Here is a 17,617-nt window from a genome sequence, read left to right on the forward strand (position 1 = left end):
TACACCTGTGTCATTATTTGATTTTTCTTTTAGGATTTTTGTTTTTACTATGATAGTATAAATTTCCTCTGTAAAAATGTTTAAAAGGTGTATTGTGGTAATGAAAGGGAAACAGTGCCAAAAATCTAAACAGTTACATTTACATTTGGAATACATAAAGATTTTTACATCAGATTCTCTCTGTAGAATATTTCCAGGCAGCATTGAATAATGGTTAAGAATGGGTTATATACCTAGACAGATCTTGTATAATTTCTGGCCCTGATAACCAATCTTTCTTCAGTTTCTTCCTTTGTAAAATCAGAATTAAGATGGTACTAACCTCAAAGGGTTGTTTTAAATATTAAGTGAGATACTGTATATAAAATGTCTAGCAAGTTGCCTGTCTGAGTAGGTGTTTAATAAGTTACAGCTTTTAAAATAGTGGCTAAGAATACTCATTCTGATGCTCCTGATCACCATGTGATCTTTGGTGAGTCATTTAACCCTTCTGTGCCTCAGTTTCCTGAAATTCACCAATTCTGAGATGCACATTTATTTTCCTTCCCTTTTAATATTTCTGAAGTTGAGATGCAGCATGCAATTAATGGTGTTTTATAGTTACTGTAGGCCAGGCAGTAGTGCTGATATATTATTATTGTCTGGGCCCCAGTGAACATTAAAACTTGTGAAATGGGTGTTAGTGGGTAGGAATTTTTTCCTGGAGACTTCTTTTGACCCTTAGGAACCAGGTGGTTGTAGAGTGCATGTGGAAGAGGGAGATTGCGGTAGATTATAAAAATGAGCACAGTCCTTCACTCTTCCCTGTATCCATGGCTTTTGCAGTATAACTTTGTAGCTCCTTCATCATTGAATGTTTTTTCCCCTTTCTCCTTGAATTTCAACTGGACCATGATTTGCTTAGACCAGTAGAAAGCAGTGGAAGTGGTGGTGTGCCAAGTCTGAGTATTCAAGGAACTTCTGCTCTTTTTTGGGAGATCCCTGTCCGGCTCTCAGCTAGCTTGGATAGGCCAGCTAGAAAATGGGAGACCACATGGAACAGAGACAGTACATCTCAAGTGAGGGCATACTAGAACAGCCAGCCTCCAGCTGGCCCGGCAAGTGACTGCAGATGCATTAGTGGGCACAGCTGAAACCAGAAAAGCCAACCAGCTGAGCCCAGCCAAGTTTGCCTAACTGCAGAATTGTAACCTAAATAAATGGTTACTGTTTTAAGCCACTAAGTTATATAGTGGTTTATTATTCTGCAAAAGCTAACTAATGTAGACATACTCAGCAAAATTCCCAAAGTAGTAGTTAAAAATAGACTAGTTCTACATAACTTTAAAGCCACTTAAGAAACCAGCATTTTCAATTTTTGTAAATTCTTTTAGTTTTTTTGTGGATTCATTTAAGAAAATCTGTCTCAACAATGCATTTGATTTCAACAAGATTGAAAGCCATTCAGATGGCTCCTATCGAAAACAGAAAATAAGTGTTTATAATGATGTGGAATAGTTGAAACCCTTATGCACTGTTGGTGAGATTGTTAAAAAAGTGCAGCCATTATAGAAAACAGTATAGAGTTTCCTAAAAAAATTAAAATAGAACTGCCATATGATCCAGCAATCCTACTTCTGGGTATATATCCAAAAGAACTGAAAACAAGATGTCAAAAAGATATTTTTGCATACTCATATTCATTGTAGCATTATTCATAATAGCCAAGATGTGGAAGAAATTTAAATGTTCATTGATGGATGAATGGATAAAGAAAATGTGGAATAAACATATAATAGAATATTATCTAGCCTTAAAAAAGAAGAAAATCCTGTCAAATTCTACAACATAGATGAACTTTGAGGACATTATGCTAAGTGAAATAAGTCAATCACAAAAAGACAAATATTATACGATTCCACTTACATGAGGTATCTAAAGTAGTCAAGCTCTTAGAAACAAAGTACAACAGTAGTTTCCAAGGGCTAGGAGGAGGGGGAAATGAGGAATTGTTCAGTGGAAATTAAGTTTCAGTCATGTGAGATGAAAAAGTTCTAAAGATCTGTTGTACAACAACGTGCATATATTTAATAATACTGTACTGTTAAAAATTAAGTGAGTAAATGTGTTATGTACTTTTTATCACAATAAAAAACAGATATCAACAACTTAAAAAGTAATTCAGAATTCCCTGATTGTCTCATAAATTATTTTGTTATGGTCTGTTTGAAACAGGATTCATAAAATTTGATTGATATGTAAAAAAATAAATAATTCAGAGGATTAAGATTCTGAATGTGAGGAATTTTAGTTATACCTTATCAATTTGTTTCACTTATATGTTCCTTTTTATGAGTATACGAGAGTGATTTAAGATGAAAAAATATGCTCAGGACTAAGAGAGTTCTTGTAATAATTTATATTTGCAAAATATAAATTCTAAGGGTAAGAAAACATTGTATCATTTTATTGGGAACATTTCTTTGCCATTGGTTTATAAAATAAAAGTTCATTTTATAAAAAGTGAAATTTAGAGTTGTCCAGGGGACAAAATATTGTACTCTCTTCAGTCTGGATTTTTGCCCAAGAGAAAAAAAATTACATTTTAAATAAAAACAATAAATCCACCCCCCCACCAAAAAAAGATAAAGTTGTGTGTGTGTGCGCTTTGAGTTTTCTCTGCAGACATTAATGATTGAGCCTAACAATGAGCTGGATACTCATTATATAGAAACAGTGAAGAATAGGGTGGTCCAATAATGTTGGCAATTCTTAAATTTTTACAATACAGATTTAAAAAAAATCTTTTATACAATCAGAATCTATCCCCAAAGTGGCAGTATTTTGCTTCTTCATCACTGATCCTTATTCTTCTCACTTCTTTTTCTTGTCTTGTGTTGCCTGTTACCTTCAGTGCAGTGCTGAGTAGTTGGGGTGTCAGTTGTCATCTTGTCTTACTCGTTTTAGTGGAGATGATTTAAAGCTTTTACCATTATGGTTGATGTTCACTACAGGATTTTTGGTACATACCTCTCATCAGATGTATATGCTGGGATGCTTTCATCTCCATCTCTCTGTCATTTAACAGTGGGAACATTGAAACAATGGTTTCCTAAAGAAGATGAGGATAAGGTAGAAATGGCCTCTGGAACTGAGGTGGATGAGGAACAACTAGAACCAAGATCTGATGATGATGATACGTAAGTAGATCATATCCAGATGCCTAAATAAAAGTAGAAAGTTCAAATGCTGTTGTGGAGACATAGGAGATAGCCTCAGACACCTAGCTAAGGAGACCAGGTTTCACTATATTCATAGGTTTGTTTTGGGGCTCTCCATTCTTTTCCAGTGGCATTGTGTCCTACCTCTGCATCAGTGATGTTCTTTCTCTATTACTGTGGCTTTATCATATTTTTTGCTATCTGGTGGGACTAGTCCCCACACCTTCTAGTCTCCATATCTTTTTCTTTATACTTATCTTCGCTGTTATTGCCCTTTACTCAATATATACATCTTTGCATTCTCTTATAAAGTGTCATAAAAACCTTTGTTGGGATTTTGATGAGAATAACATTACATTTGTTGATTAACTTATAAGAATTGACATCTTTGTGATTATAAATCTTAACACCCATGAATATCGTATAGCTTTCCACTGTTATATCTTTTCTAATATTCTTCAGTATTTTTGTTGTGTTTTTCATAGTATAGGTTCCACTTAATTTTTTTGTTGTTGCTGTTGCCATTATTAATGGGGTCATTTTTCTCCTACTGTGTTTTCAACTTGGTAACTGCTAGTGTGTAGAACACTATTGATGCTGTATCCTATGTAACCTTACTGAAATCTCTTATTCTGAAGTTTGGAGTCCTTTGAATTTTGAAAATTTTATTATAATTTACTTTAAAAATACGTAATATATTCATATGGTTCCAAATTCAAAAGGTATACTTTTTTCATAGTTTTCCTGCTGTCTCTTTATCTCAGCCACATAATTCCTCTCCCGAAAGTCAACCAATCTAATCTGCTTCTTGTGCATACTTCTGAGGAATTCCATTAAAATGCAAGCAAATATGTATATATTGTGTATGTGTGTGTTCTTTTTATTTTTTATAGAAACAGTTTCAGAGTGTGAAACTTCCTTTTCTCCTTAGAAGTGGATTTTGAATACATATCATCATATACAAATAGTGTGTGTGTGTGTGTGTATATACATATATGTATATACATATACATATATATAGTTTAAATTCTCAGAATAGCAAAGTATTGAGTCAAAGAATATGTTCATTTGTAATTGATATTGTCCAGTTGTCCTTCACAGAGGTGACACCAATGAATTTCCACCAACAGTGTATGGAAGTGCACTGTTTACCCACACATTTTTTTGTGTGTTTACCCACACATTTTTTTGCTCAGTATGTTACCAAACTTCTGGATCATTACACAATTGATAGGTAAAAAAAATGACATTTCAGGCCAGTTTTAATTAGGTCTTCTTTTATAAGTGAGGTTATCTTTGCACATGCTTAAGACCCATCTTTATTTCCTCCCATGGGAACAACTTATTAAATGGCCTTAGCCATTTAAAAAATTTAGGCTATTAACATTGTATTGATTTGGGGAGCTCTTTCTACTTTAGAGAAATTAGTCTTTTATCTGTAATATAATTCAAGAATATTTTCCCCAGTTTTTTGTTTGCCTTTTGATTTTATTTATAGTGGCTTGTGCCATGTAGGAATTTCTTATTTTTATGTAATTAGATTTACCAATTGTTTCATAAAATGTGATATCAGGATTTTAAAAGAACTTTTATGATTTAATTTTCTATTTAGTTAAATATTTTATTCATCTGAAGTTTTACTCATATTACACTGGAAAGTGTGACTCCTACTTTTTATTTCCCCAAATAAGTCCTTACTATTCTAGCACTATTTATTGAAAATCTTATTTTTTTCTACGAATTTGAAATGCCGCTTTTATGATATACTACATTTTTATATGTATCTCTATCCAATTTCTATTCTTTATAGTCTAATTATTCTATTATAAACATATTTATATTATAAATTATTATTTTGGGAGTCTGGTTCCCCTAAATACTTTTGTTTTTCAGAATTTGCTTATTTAGTTTTGTTTATTAATGTTTTTATATGAACATTAGAATTAACCTGTCTAGCAAATAAAAGAGAGAAAGAAGGAAGGAAGGGAAGGAGGGAGGGAGGAAAGAGAAGGGAAGGAGGAAGAGAGAAAGGAACGAGGAAAGAAGAATTTTCTCAGCCTGCTTCCTGCTAGTAGGATTTTGGAGTCCAGCAGCCTCTTTTCATTTAGCTCTGTCTCTGTCCCTTTTGGTCCAACCTTGTTATGTTTCTCTCTCTCTCTCTCTCTCTCTCTCTCTCTCTCTCTCTCTCTCTCTGTGTATTTTTTTTTTTTGTCTTTTTTTCCTAAAAAAATCTTGTAGGTCATTAGACAAAAACCAGACTCAAATCTTTTCGAGATAAGCCATTCTCAGTCTTGGGCTTTGGACTACTGAAGGACAACACCCTTAAAGCTTTCTGGACACCTTATTGTTTGAGAATAATTTTGAGATTCATTCATGTTGTTACATGTATTGATAGTTCATTGTTTTTTTGCTAAGTAGTATTCCATTTTAAGGATATACCACAATTGGATTTATACATTTACCTGTTGATGGACACTTAGGTTGTTTCTAGTTTTGGGCTATTATAAATAAAGCTGTTACGAATATTTACATACCCATCTTTGTATAGACATTTCTCTTAAGTAAATATCTAAGAATAAAATGATTAGGTGAATGTTTAACTTTTTAAGAATTTGCCAAACTGTTTTCCAAAGTGGTGGTACATTCCCATGAACAGTGTATAAGAGTTCTAGTTGCTCTACTTTATCAACATTTGGTATGGTCAGTTTAAATGTTTTAAACTAATTTAATGGGTGTGTATGTACTGGGAGTCCTATTGTTATTTAGTACAGCGTCAATTTTATGACTGTTACATATGTACTTGAAAAAAAGTTCATGTTCTTACTATTTTGGGGTTATATATGTTCTATATGATTATCTATTATATCAAGCTTAAAATATTTTTTGTTAAGCATTTTATAGCCTTTTTTTTGCTTCCTTTTAGAGGTACATTAAAATCTTCAACTTTTGTCTCTATTAATGCTATTTGCCTTTTGTTTTATTTGATACTGATATTGCTATTCCCATTTTTAAACTTTTAAAATTTAATATTTTAATATTTTTATGACATATTTTTCTGTTCTTTTATTTTCATTATTTCTGTGTAGTTTCATTATGTTTCTTATCAAGTGCTTATAGCTGGTAGATATGCTCTTTGTCATGTGATAATCTCTGTTTTTAATTAGTTTAATTGAATAAAATTTATTATGATTATCAGTGTAGTTGGGCTTTAATATAAGTTTTAAGTTGGTTTTCTGTATACCTTCATTTCTCATTTCCTTTTCCTCCTCCTTTTCCAGCCATTTGTTAGGTTGAGAAACTTTTCAATATTATTTTGTTTCCTCTACACTAGTTTTGAAGATACAGATTATATTTCTATTCTTTGAATAGTTCTCTTTTATACATTACCTACAAATTCATCTAACAAATTCCAAAGTTACTCAGTATTACTTTCTTCTCCCTAGTGGTTATGTTTAAATAACTACCAAAACCTTTCCATCCTGATATTGTTATCTAGAGTTATAATTTTACTTAAAAAACTTTTTTTCATTGTGGAAAATTTCAAACATAGTAAAAGTACAGAGACTAGCATAATGAACTCTCATGTATCCATCATCTAGCTTTAACAATGATCAACATTATTCTTTACTCCCCCACAACCCCTACACATTTTTTTTTGTAAGTTTGGAAAATTCTAAGTTTTAGACATCAAATCATTTAATCCAATTTTAGCTTTTTTGAAATAAAAATATTATATATATTTAAAACATACATAGAAATCTGTATCATTTTCAAAAATACATGTTTAATCTCAAATTTAATTTAATTTGCCAGTGTAGTTTATCATTTTCTGAACTTGGCATGGTTTTTATCTAATCCATCTTTTCCTTCTGTTTTCAGTTTTCTTCTTGTCAATTTATATCTTTTAATAATCCTTTAAGAAAGGTCAGAGAGTGGTATACTCTCTTATTGTTTACACACCTAAAATTGTTTTTATTTTACCTTCAATCTTTAGCAGTAATTTAGCTGGGCAAACAATTTTAGGTTGACAATTATTTTTCTCCTGGTTTCTGTTACTGTTGATGAGGAATCTGCTTTTACCTAATTGTTTTTCTTTTAGAAATATGCTAACTTTCTTCCTAGTACTTTCATAATTTTCTTCTTATTTTTAGGTTCTTATATTTAATGGCGGTATGTCTAGGTCTGGATTTGTCATTTTTTCTGCTTGGTTCACTTTATTCTGAGAACTTTATTTCTGACTTTCTTTAGACCTGGAAAATTTTTACCTACTGTTTCTCCAAATACTGTTTTTCTAATTCTCTCCACTTTTGTCCCCCAATTAGATATACTTCGGAGCTTCTCAGTCTGTCCCCAATAATATCTAATTGTATTTTCATATTTTTTATTCTTCTCTTTGTACCATTTTAGGTAAATTTTTGAATACTGTTTTCCAAAGCTATCTGTGTATCAAGTTTTTAATATGAGTTATTATCTATTTCATGTCTAAGATTTATAATTTTTATATTTACGTGGTCTTGCTTCATTATTGCATATTTAGTTCCCTTAATTTAAAAACACTTTAAAAGGATACTGTGCTTTAATTTATCTCTTTGAGCATACTTAAGAGCTTTTTCAAAATCCTCTTCCCTTGCTGTAATCTATTGAAAGTCAGACCCCCATACAAGGGCTTGTAAATGAATAAATAAACAAACAACTAAATAAGAATGAAAAAAATCCTCCATAAAAATAATTTCACCTGGAGTTAGTTCATGGTCCAATTTTTTTGTTGTTCTTGCCCATCTTTCTTACCATTAGATTTATTCATGTGTCATGGGACTCAATGTGCTCAAAATGTGCTTGCAGGCACATTTTGTTTTGGAGGGGTTTTTTTCCTTTAAAAATTTTCTTTTTTCTTTTCCTATCTCTGTGTACCTTCTACATATCGAATAGTGTTTTGTTTTCTTCAGTGGGTTCCCCTCCATTCTTGCTAGCTGGAACCCTTGAAGAACCACACATCTAGGAGTGGTCTAGAAAAAATCCCAGTAATGTGGCTTGTCTGTTTTGGTCCAGGCTGTGGTAGAAAAATTCTTTCTGATAATTTATAACTGTGGATTTGCCTTCATTCAGGTTTGGAGTTTGAATTTACAATACTTGGATGGTCTGGAAACATGTATGTTGAGAAATTAACATTAAAGTTCACAGTAAGGGATCAAAATACTCTGAGATCCCCAGAAGTAAATATAAAACACACTGGAGAGCTATAATTTCAGTCCAGGTGACTTGAGTTTTCTCACTAAAGCACTGATAAAGATGACTCAATTAAAAATTTAAAAAAAGAATCCACTATGAGAGATAGTAAATACATCAAATGGCTGAATTAGACTATAAGAACTTCAGCTAATATAATTATCTTATGATTATTTAATATTTGTATAATAATTAATATTGTATATTTAATTAAAATAAAAATCAAAACATAAGAAAAAAGATTCATCAAATAAGAACAGAAACATTTAATAACTAACCAAATAGAACTTCTAGAAGTGAAAAACAGTACCAAAATAAATTAAAATTTGACTGATAGTTTAAAAAACAGAATATGTATAGTTAATGAAGAAATTAGTAACTGGAAGATAGAGCTGAGAAAAAATGTAGAAAACTGTGAAAGAGGAGTTAAGAGGTATGGGGGTCCAATAGATATCTAAAAAGAATTCCAGAAGGAGAGAATAAGGGAAAAGCAATATTCAAAGCAATTATAGCTGTGAAATTTTTATAATTATTGAAAGGCACCAATCATGATATCTGGGAAATAAAACAACAGCCAAGCAGGAACAATAAAAAGAAATTCACACTGAGACACATCATTGTTTAAATTGTAGAGGAACGAGGAAAAAGAGATTTGTGTAAGCATATACCGCAGTGATGATAGCTTAACAAATGGAAGCTGTAGTTTGTGGTTCACACAAATTTATGATCTCCAATTTTAGTGGGGGCCTCTGTCATATCTAGTAATCCTATGACTGCTCAGCTTCTTCCAAACCCTCAGCCCTGCCCACTCACTGCATTCATCTTGCTGTCATCATGTGACTCTTCTTCCTACTTCACAAACAGTATGTGGTTTGTAGGTGGAATCATTTTGATTGTCTAGTTGCGTAACTTCTCTATGTCCACATAAGTCCTTATCTGCTTCGTGGCACATACTTTTTATTCAGGTCCAAAGCCTTCACAGGTAATTCCCTTAGTTCTACATTTCTATATTTTGGCCCTTCCTCCTTTAGGTGAAAAACTATTTCCCTTTCTGCTGAAAGCCACCCTTGCTCTAAATCTTAGCCTTTTCTCAGTTACCTTATTCCTACCAATTAATCTACCTTTTCCCTATATTTTCAATGTCTATTACCTACTTTCTCTCAGCATGTAAACATGCCCAAATCTTTCCTATCTTGAAACACACACACACACCCCCCAACCCCACACACCCTCCCCAGCTCCCCACTCCCACATTCTTGAGATAAGTGTCCTTTCAGAGCTAGGCTCCTCTCAGAGGAGTTTAAGCTCATTGTTACCACTTTTCTACCTCCTGTTGCTCTCTTGATCCACAGTATGATGCCTCCTGCAAGCACTCTGAAATACTCTTGTAGAAGTCATCTATTACCTTGAAATTACCAAGTCTGCTTGTAATTTCTCAGTCCTCATCTTATTTGGCTACTCTCTCTTTCCAGAGATTCTCAGCTCCCTTGGCTTCCATCATAAACATTCTTTGTTCTTACCAGTTCTTCGTCAGTCTCTTTCACTTGCCACTTAAATATTAGTGATCATTGAGATGGTTTTCTTGGTCTCTTCCCTTCTTCCCTTCTAAAAGTATCAGTTTTTCAGTCTTAGACACAATTTCAATTCCTACTCCTACTAATTAGTAGCTGTGAGACCTTGGGCACTTTTTTTAACCTCTCTGAACCAAGATTCTTTAAAATTGATGATGCTAATGTCTACCTCAAATTTTGTTAGTATTAGATGAAATATAGTATGTGTAAAGTGCTCTAGGGCAGTGACTAGTATATAGTAAGGGCTCAATATATTACATATTATTTTTCCTTTTTTCTCTTTCCTCTTCTTTTAAACACAAGAGAAGGTGGGTATTGATAAATATAATAAAGATTGTTGAACACCAGTCTAACTAAACAGAATATCGATTCTTTCAACATTAGTTATCATTCATAGAAAAACCAGATTGATATGCTAAATAATTTATTACCTGGGTAAAATTGCAACTTTCATGTTGTTCAAGTGGGAGTGGGGCATGAAAAGGGAAACTAATTTTTATATGTATTCATGTGTTTTGATATCATTAAGTTGAATTTCACTGTTTATTATTTCAGAAATTTTGAAGAATCTGAAGATGAGTTGAGAAACGAAGTAGTGGAATCCCTAGAAAAACTCACTGCTTCCAGAGAGGAGGAAAAAAGGGAAGAGGCCACCGGTTCCTCTAAGGACAATGAACAGTTAGGAGAAGGGGAATAAATATGCATAAATGTGCAGAATTTAATGAAGATTCGGAGAGCATTTCTACTCCATCTAATGACAAATTTTTTTATTGTTAATGAACACCAAGGAACATCAACAACCAGTCAAAATATACAAGTGTGATTATTGTACATTTTCTTAAGCAGTAAGTTAGTGTCTATTAACTATAGTATCTGTTTGGATACAAGTAAAAATACATTTATTGTAAGGTTTTTCCAGTAATCCCAAGGATTTATTACTTTTTCTCTCTAAATTTAGACATTGGAACTATTGAGTGTAGAAATTAATATTTTACTTTAAGAATCTTTCAGATAATATATGTGGTAGTCAGAATAATGTGATCCCCCTTTCCCTAAATGTGAATATATAATGTTACATGGCCAAGGGGAATTAAAGTTTCAGATGGAATTAAAGGTGCTAATCAGCTGACCTTAAAATAGGAGGGTTATCTTGGATTATCCATTTGGGCCCAGTAATAATCACAGGACTCTTTAAGAGTTAAAAAAGGAGGCAGAAGAGAGGATCAGAGAGAATGGTACTGTGAGGAGGAGTTGGCCTGATGCTGCTGGCTTTGAAGATGGAGCGAAGGGACAAAAGCCAAAGCATGCAGCCGGCCTCTGGGAAAGGCAAGGGGGAGTGTTCCCTGCTGATACCTTGATTTTCACCTAGCGAAATCTACTTTAGACTTCTGACCTACAGAACTCTAAGATAATAAATATGTGTTGTTTTAACTTAGTTTGTGGTAATTTATTAAGACAGTGATCAAAAACTAATACAAACTCATTCATTTAAAAATAATGAATCTTCCATTTTATAAAACCGTGATTTTGAAATTTCTTGTTATATTAAATACACTCGCTTTTTGCAGCTGATGTTGACATGGGAGTAAGGCATTTGAACAAGGAAAGGAACAAGGCATGCCCTTAATTATATACCAAATAATTATTTTATTATGTTTTATTGAATTATTTTCTGATAGTTTCAAACGTATAAACTAGTATGATGGTCTTTTTATATATAGCGCTTAGCACAGCGCCAGAAATGTTTCTTGAATGAATAAGTAAATGCTAATACAATTTCCTCGTGAAGACTGTAAGATCTTTGAGTCAGAAAACCAGGCTTTTTTGTACTGATTATAACAATCCCAGTGTTGAACATGTGACTGGAGCTTAATAGATTTATCTGCTGCTATGGACAGGGTTGTTCTAAATGGTAGAATTCTGCCTGAAATATCTACTCTGTAAGAAAAATAAAACTAAAATTGCACATTGATACAATGCCAAACTAAGAAAACAAAGCCAAGGATGAGTTGGTCAGATTATTTCTAAGGTCTGCTTGGTATTTGCGTTTGGTGTAATTTTAACTGTGGAGGATGCAGGTATCAGGATTCCTCTAACTGTGGAATATGTCCAGTAATTTATGCCTTTATTTTCCTGGTGATGTTTGAGGGACTGTTCTTTCACTTTGGCGTATAGAGTTACATTCTGCTCTTTTAGGGAGAGCGCTCACTATGGTCACATCATGAAACTGGGACTATTTAAAAATTTCTCACCATTGTGTTAATTTAAAACTTATGTAACACATGACCTTGAGGGATTGGAGCATCATTAGTTCTACAACTGTTTTAGTGGTCGGTATATATATATTTAATTTACTTTCAGGACATTATCTGTTTCAGACATATCGTCTATGCTGGTGTCTTCATGCAATCCTCATTCTGAACAGTATTTGAAAGCATGAGAAATGCAGGACGATTCTTAAAACTCCCAAAGTACCAAAGACCAGTCAAGTATATGCAAGAAAAAAAAAAAAAGGAATGACTGTTTAAGGTCAACGTTTAAGGATAAGCTTATCAGGTTTGCTCCAAAGACAGAATGACTGGCCAAAATCTCCTTTAGGCAATAGACACCATTTAAGCCTTATCAATCATTCTAAAATTTTGAGTTCTTAGTTGTAAATTAGAAAGTATTCATTGTGGTAAGTATACACATCTGCAAGGTTTTTCACGCTGCTTCAGCCCCGAATACCCATCTTACACACACCATTACCTAAATTATATTCTAGAGGCACAGTTCTGATTACTTTTCTCTGGTTTTAGGCTTGGCTGCATCTGTTAAATTGAAACTGTTGATCAGAATTGTATGTGATTTTTGAATAAATTTTATTAGAAAAATCATGCATCTTTAACTATGTATGATAGCTATCACGGTGATCATTCTTTAAATGGTACCAATAGGTGTACCAAACCTTAATTTCCCTTCTAAATGCCTTGTACTCTTAACATATGGTCCAAGTGTGCCCAGAACACTAGAGCATTGAAAATGATGCTTCTCCGAAGCCAAGAATGGCCTTAGATTTAGGACGGGGAAAGAGCAAAAAGAGTGAGCAGAGGAACAGTGGGAGAGGTAGGGTCAATTACAGGGGCATAATTGATTCCAGTATTTGCATAACTTTTTGTGGTTTAACGCAATTGTGGGGGAGGAAGAAACTTTAGCCTTCTTTTGCTGGTCTAATAATTAAATCTACACGAGACAGATTAACGAGAGAAAATAACCAAATTTAATTATATACATATGTATGGGAACCCCACATGCAGGAGAGTCAGAGACCCCACATACATGAGGTTAAGAGACAGAAAGAGGAAATGAGGTAGATGTGGCATTCTGAGCAAAGGATGAGGAAAGGCACCCTTGTGGCTACAGAGGGGTGGAGGGGCATTTGCAGATCTTAAGCACAGATGTCCAGTAATTAGATGTTTGCCCTGCCCTACAGATGTCATGAAGTTATTTTTGGAGATAACTCTTATTATAGACAGGCCTAAAATTTAAATTCTTTGAGAGGTAAAAGTCTCCTGTGGGCCCACAGGGTCTTGATTGCCTTCATCTCAAAATAATTCACATGCCAAGTTGTCACATCTTGGGGAGGTCTGTTCTGAGCCCCGTCAGTAGTGGCTTTTTTGTACTGGTTGACAAATTTAGCACAGACACAATCTTATTTATTTATTCATTCATATGGAGTCTAGGGTACATTTACAATATACTGGGCCCTATCTATGACTTAGTAAAATACCCCGAAAATTATTTTATCTATAACTTAGTAAAATACCCTGAAAATTATTAAAGTATATGAAGCTCTGCTTCACAAAAATGTTTTATGTCTGAAATGTTCATTAAAAAAATTATTTAAAAACCTGACAGTCTATTCCTCTTGGGTACAAGAGGCAAGTCGGTTTTGTTTTGCTTTAAAGTTTTTTTTTTCTTAAAAAAAATTCTTGGCATGTGAAACTTGAAATATTAGTACATAATAAATAATTCAGAACTGAGAGACTACATGAGGGGCATAAAGGCACCATACTGCAAAAAATATTCAAGATAACGAAAATCACTTTTTTAGATCGTATTTAGAACAAATAATGATTTTGTACCTATTAAATTTAAATCATATTTAGATACAAACAGATTATTATGCAAAGAATATGCACAACTGGAAATAAGAATGTGAATCACTACTACTGCTGTGGGTTCAAAACATAGCACGTTTGGATCACTCAAAATCAACATCTTATAGGAATTAGTAGTCACTTAGAATTTCTCCAGACAGTTGCTGACATACTGCTTTGACACTTTTCATTGTATCGATCGTTCAGGAAAAAAAAAGCAAACATGTATTAATACATTAGGAACATTAAAAGTGAACATACATGCAAATTATATTTTTCAATATGTTTGTGATAAATGAAAATTATTTTGAAGATATAAGCTTATTGTTTTATGGAGTTTCAGAATCCTTTCTTCCTTACTAAATCCTCTACTTTGCTCTATTTCAATTTCTTTATCTTTGGTCCCGTGGTTTTCTTTGGGTAGATGAGTAGGCTGAGTGGACAATGGTATGAATCCTGCCTCAAAGACTAGTTGTAAGAGAAGAAAAAGCACTGTGCTGGTAGTCAGAACACTCAGGTTTAATCCTGATTTTCTCATTAAAAGCTTTGTGATACTGAAAGAGTCTTAAGTTCTTTAAATTGTTCCCGTCTGTAAAGTTGGAAATAAAATTGGACTGTAGAATTTGTAGCATCCCTTCCAGCTCCAATTTCCACCAGTCTTTTCTAAACTGAATAATCTCCAACACATCAGGGGACTCTGTTTGGCTGCTTTTTACTCTAATGACAGTAGATGGCCTGCAGACAAATCAACAATGTAATTGGGAGCAGATAATGAAGCTGATTGGATGATGAATGGAGGAAAGGAGATTGAAAAGGAAAAACGTACCTCTTTAACATGCCCCTAACAAAAAGGTGTTATCAGACTGGGAAGGAGGTCAATTCATTGAATTAGAAAGAGTTGACTATCTATGCAGAAACTGTCAAAAGTTACAGGTTTCTTTAGCCTATCTGCACATGCATAAATTCACCTTTCCATGCTAGGTATTCAGGATAGAAGTCCTATTAAATTATATTGATTCCTAGCTACTGGTTTAGTAACCAAGAATCTACATAGGGTTATAATGCATTGATAAAGATGGATTACAGAAGACATTTACTATACATTGTAACCTTTAATTAAAGTAACTTTTATAATTTTCAGAGTACTTTCTCATACTTTCCATGTTAGTATGAAAACTCCAAAAGGCAGTGAGGACAGGCATTGCCATGTCCAGATTATAGATGAAGAATCTGAGACTCAGAAAAATTAAGGAAAAGCTTTAGTGTCAAACTGTCAGACATTTGTAAATGATGAAGCTGAGGTCACGCCCAGGTATTCTAACTGCTAGTCCAGTGCTCTCTTCAAATCACCACGTCGTCATCTTGCAATGCATGCTGATCATATAGACTGCGTACATGGATCTCTATGTCACATCATCACTATCTGAAAAACAGCTGATTGTGATGTTTACTCAGCCCTCCTCAATGACTTAAAGACTTCTAGCCTTTGAGATGTGAAAATGTTAAGGGATAATGAGAGGCCCATACAAATGTACTGACAGCACTAAACAAAAAACTATTTTCACAAAGACCTAGTTATGGAAAAGATTACCAGTAGTATCTTGGCCTCTACTGACCTATGCACACTGACAGAACAGTCAGTCAGTTTGTCTTTTGACTACATGTTTTTAGAATATGATTAAGCCTGCTTAAAGTTTCTTTTTGATTTTAAGAAAATCAATGGATATATTCGAAAAGGTCATCTACAATATCAATGAAAATTTAAATGTACCAGAATTTTTCCGTGTCTCAAAAATGTCAAAACAATTCTAAAGTCTAATCAATTGTCAGTCATCTATTTTTCTTTCAACATTTCCTTTTTTCTAAAAGGAAATTCTTTCTCGGTTAACTAAAGTAATTTGACAAATAGGATTTGAAAAATATGGACTATACTAAAATTAAGACTGTTCGTTTTTTTCTTTCAGATTCATATTTTTCAGAATTTGAGACCAAACACTAACCTAAATTTTTACATTTAAACTAAATAAGGTTATCTTTTCTGTTTAGGTAATTGTGCCTTTTTTTCATTAAAATAAATACCTTTTACACACACACACAATGCTAAAAGCATTGCTTAGGCTGACTTTATTACAACAGGGAATGAGCTTAGAAAAATATTAACATATGAAGGTGTTGAGCCATTCTATGTAAAATATCTTTAATTTGTACAGATATAGCATTATTTAAATAATTTCTCCACAGATGACAGGAATGTCACTTCGAACTCTTGATCAGAGAATCTGCTTACAGATGCACGAGCGCTGTTTCTGATTTGGAGTCTCTTTTCTGCAGACATGGAAAGAATATGAGCCATAGTCTCAGCATAGCCGTCTTCACTTTCAGCCAGAAATCCAGTTACCTCTCCTCCGTGAGGAACGACAATGTCAAGCTTCGGGCCCCCTGAATTGTGTGCAAGGATAATTGTGCCAGCTGCCATACACTCAACAACTCCTGAGGAAGAAACGAAATCATGTAGTCTTTTAAGTTTTTGAATATGTTCATAAGAACAAGAATGAACAGAAACCTTTACAAATTTTGAGACTCATGATAAATTTAATTAAATGTCTGTATGTCTATAAATTTGCTCATTTAACTTCCATGGTACAAAATAAAATAATTTTTAAGTTTTTTAGTTTTCAAACCTTCACAGTAATGCTGCTTTGTTCTTTTTTTAATTTTTATTTTTCAATTAGAGTTGACATTCCATATTATTTTGTATTAGTTTCAGGTGTACAGCATAGTGGTTAGACATTTATTTACATAATTTACGAAGTGCTTTGTTCTTAAAAAAGACAAATGGATGAACAGTCCACACAAAATATACTGCAGATAATAAAATGAAGCAGAAGAATAGAGAATGTTAGCAAGATGGTAGATGATTAATGGATATTAAGAGATAAAAAGTAAAAAGGTATCAATAGCAAAATTTTAATAGTTCAAATTATAGCATTAGGAGAAAAAAAGAAAAAAGCCCCCTTAGTGAGGCATGCTACTGCTGATGCTCACGTTACTTCTGGGATTTCTGGCAAATTTGAGACTTCTGGATACCCAACAGCGGTGAACTAAATTAAAGCTTTGGTTAGTTTCTGCCACAGGATGTGGGTGAAGATATGTTACTCTAGACAGCCTTTCTTAACCATGCTTCTAGAGAGAATTTAAGCCCATCAGAAAATAGTTGACTGCTCATTTTTCCAAAGGATGGTACAGAACTGATATCCTAGATACATAGGAAAGAAGTGAAATCATTATAACTGTTTCTTCAACACCAGTGAAATCCCTACAGAATAGAATTTCCTGCTAATGTAATTTGAATTCTTTTTTGAAAAATACGGATATTATCATGCTCAAAGCTAAAGATCATTCTTCTATACTTTTCTCATTAACTCCAGGATTTTCCACTTCTCCCTCTCAACTAGCCTTATACAAACGAAGCGTGTGTACA

At 33.3% G+C, this 17,617-nt stretch overlaps 2 protein-coding genes across 9 annotated transcripts in view; one reads left to right on the forward strand and one right to left on the reverse strand.

Annotated features, from left to right (window-relative positions):
• Nucleotides 1-12,889, forward strand: part of LOC102893235 (serine/threonine-protein kinase Nek5) — a 66,218-nt gene extending 53,329 nt beyond the window's left edge. For 6 of the 7 annotated variants that reach the window (XM_015587087.2, XM_015587089.2, XM_025044773.1 and 3 more), the window contains 2 exons: nucleotides 3,068-3,179; nucleotides 10,553-12,889. In XM_015587087.2, coding sequence (XP_015442573.1) covers nucleotides 3,068-3,179; nucleotides 10,553-10,694 — 254 coding nt within the window. In that variant the 3' untranslated portion in view covers nucleotides 10,695-12,889. The remainder of the gene's footprint in view (nucleotides 1-3,067; nucleotides 3,180-10,552) is intronic. The other variant, XM_015587092.2, reaches the window with a different exon arrangement.
• Nucleotides 12,890-15,228: 2,339 nt separating this feature from the next.
• ALG11 (ALG11, alpha-1,2-mannosyltransferase) overlaps nucleotides 15,229-17,617 on the reverse strand; it is a 13,403-nt gene continuing 11,014 nt past the window's right edge. For both annotated transcript variants that reach the window (XM_006909003.3, XM_015587109.2), the window contains one exon: nucleotides 15,229-16,626. In XM_006909003.3, the coding sequence (XP_006909065.1) occupies nucleotides 16,355-16,626 (272 nt within the window). In that variant the 3' untranslated portion in view covers nucleotides 15,229-16,354. The remainder of the gene's footprint in view (nucleotides 16,627-17,617) is intronic.

This window comes from Pteropus alecto, unplaced genomic scaffold (genome assembly GCF_000325575.1).
Source record: "Pteropus alecto unplaced genomic scaffold, ASM32557v1 scaffold413, whole genome shotgun sequence".
Classification (NCBI taxonomy): Eukaryota; Metazoa; Chordata; class Mammalia; order Chiroptera; family Pteropodidae; genus Pteropus; species Pteropus alecto.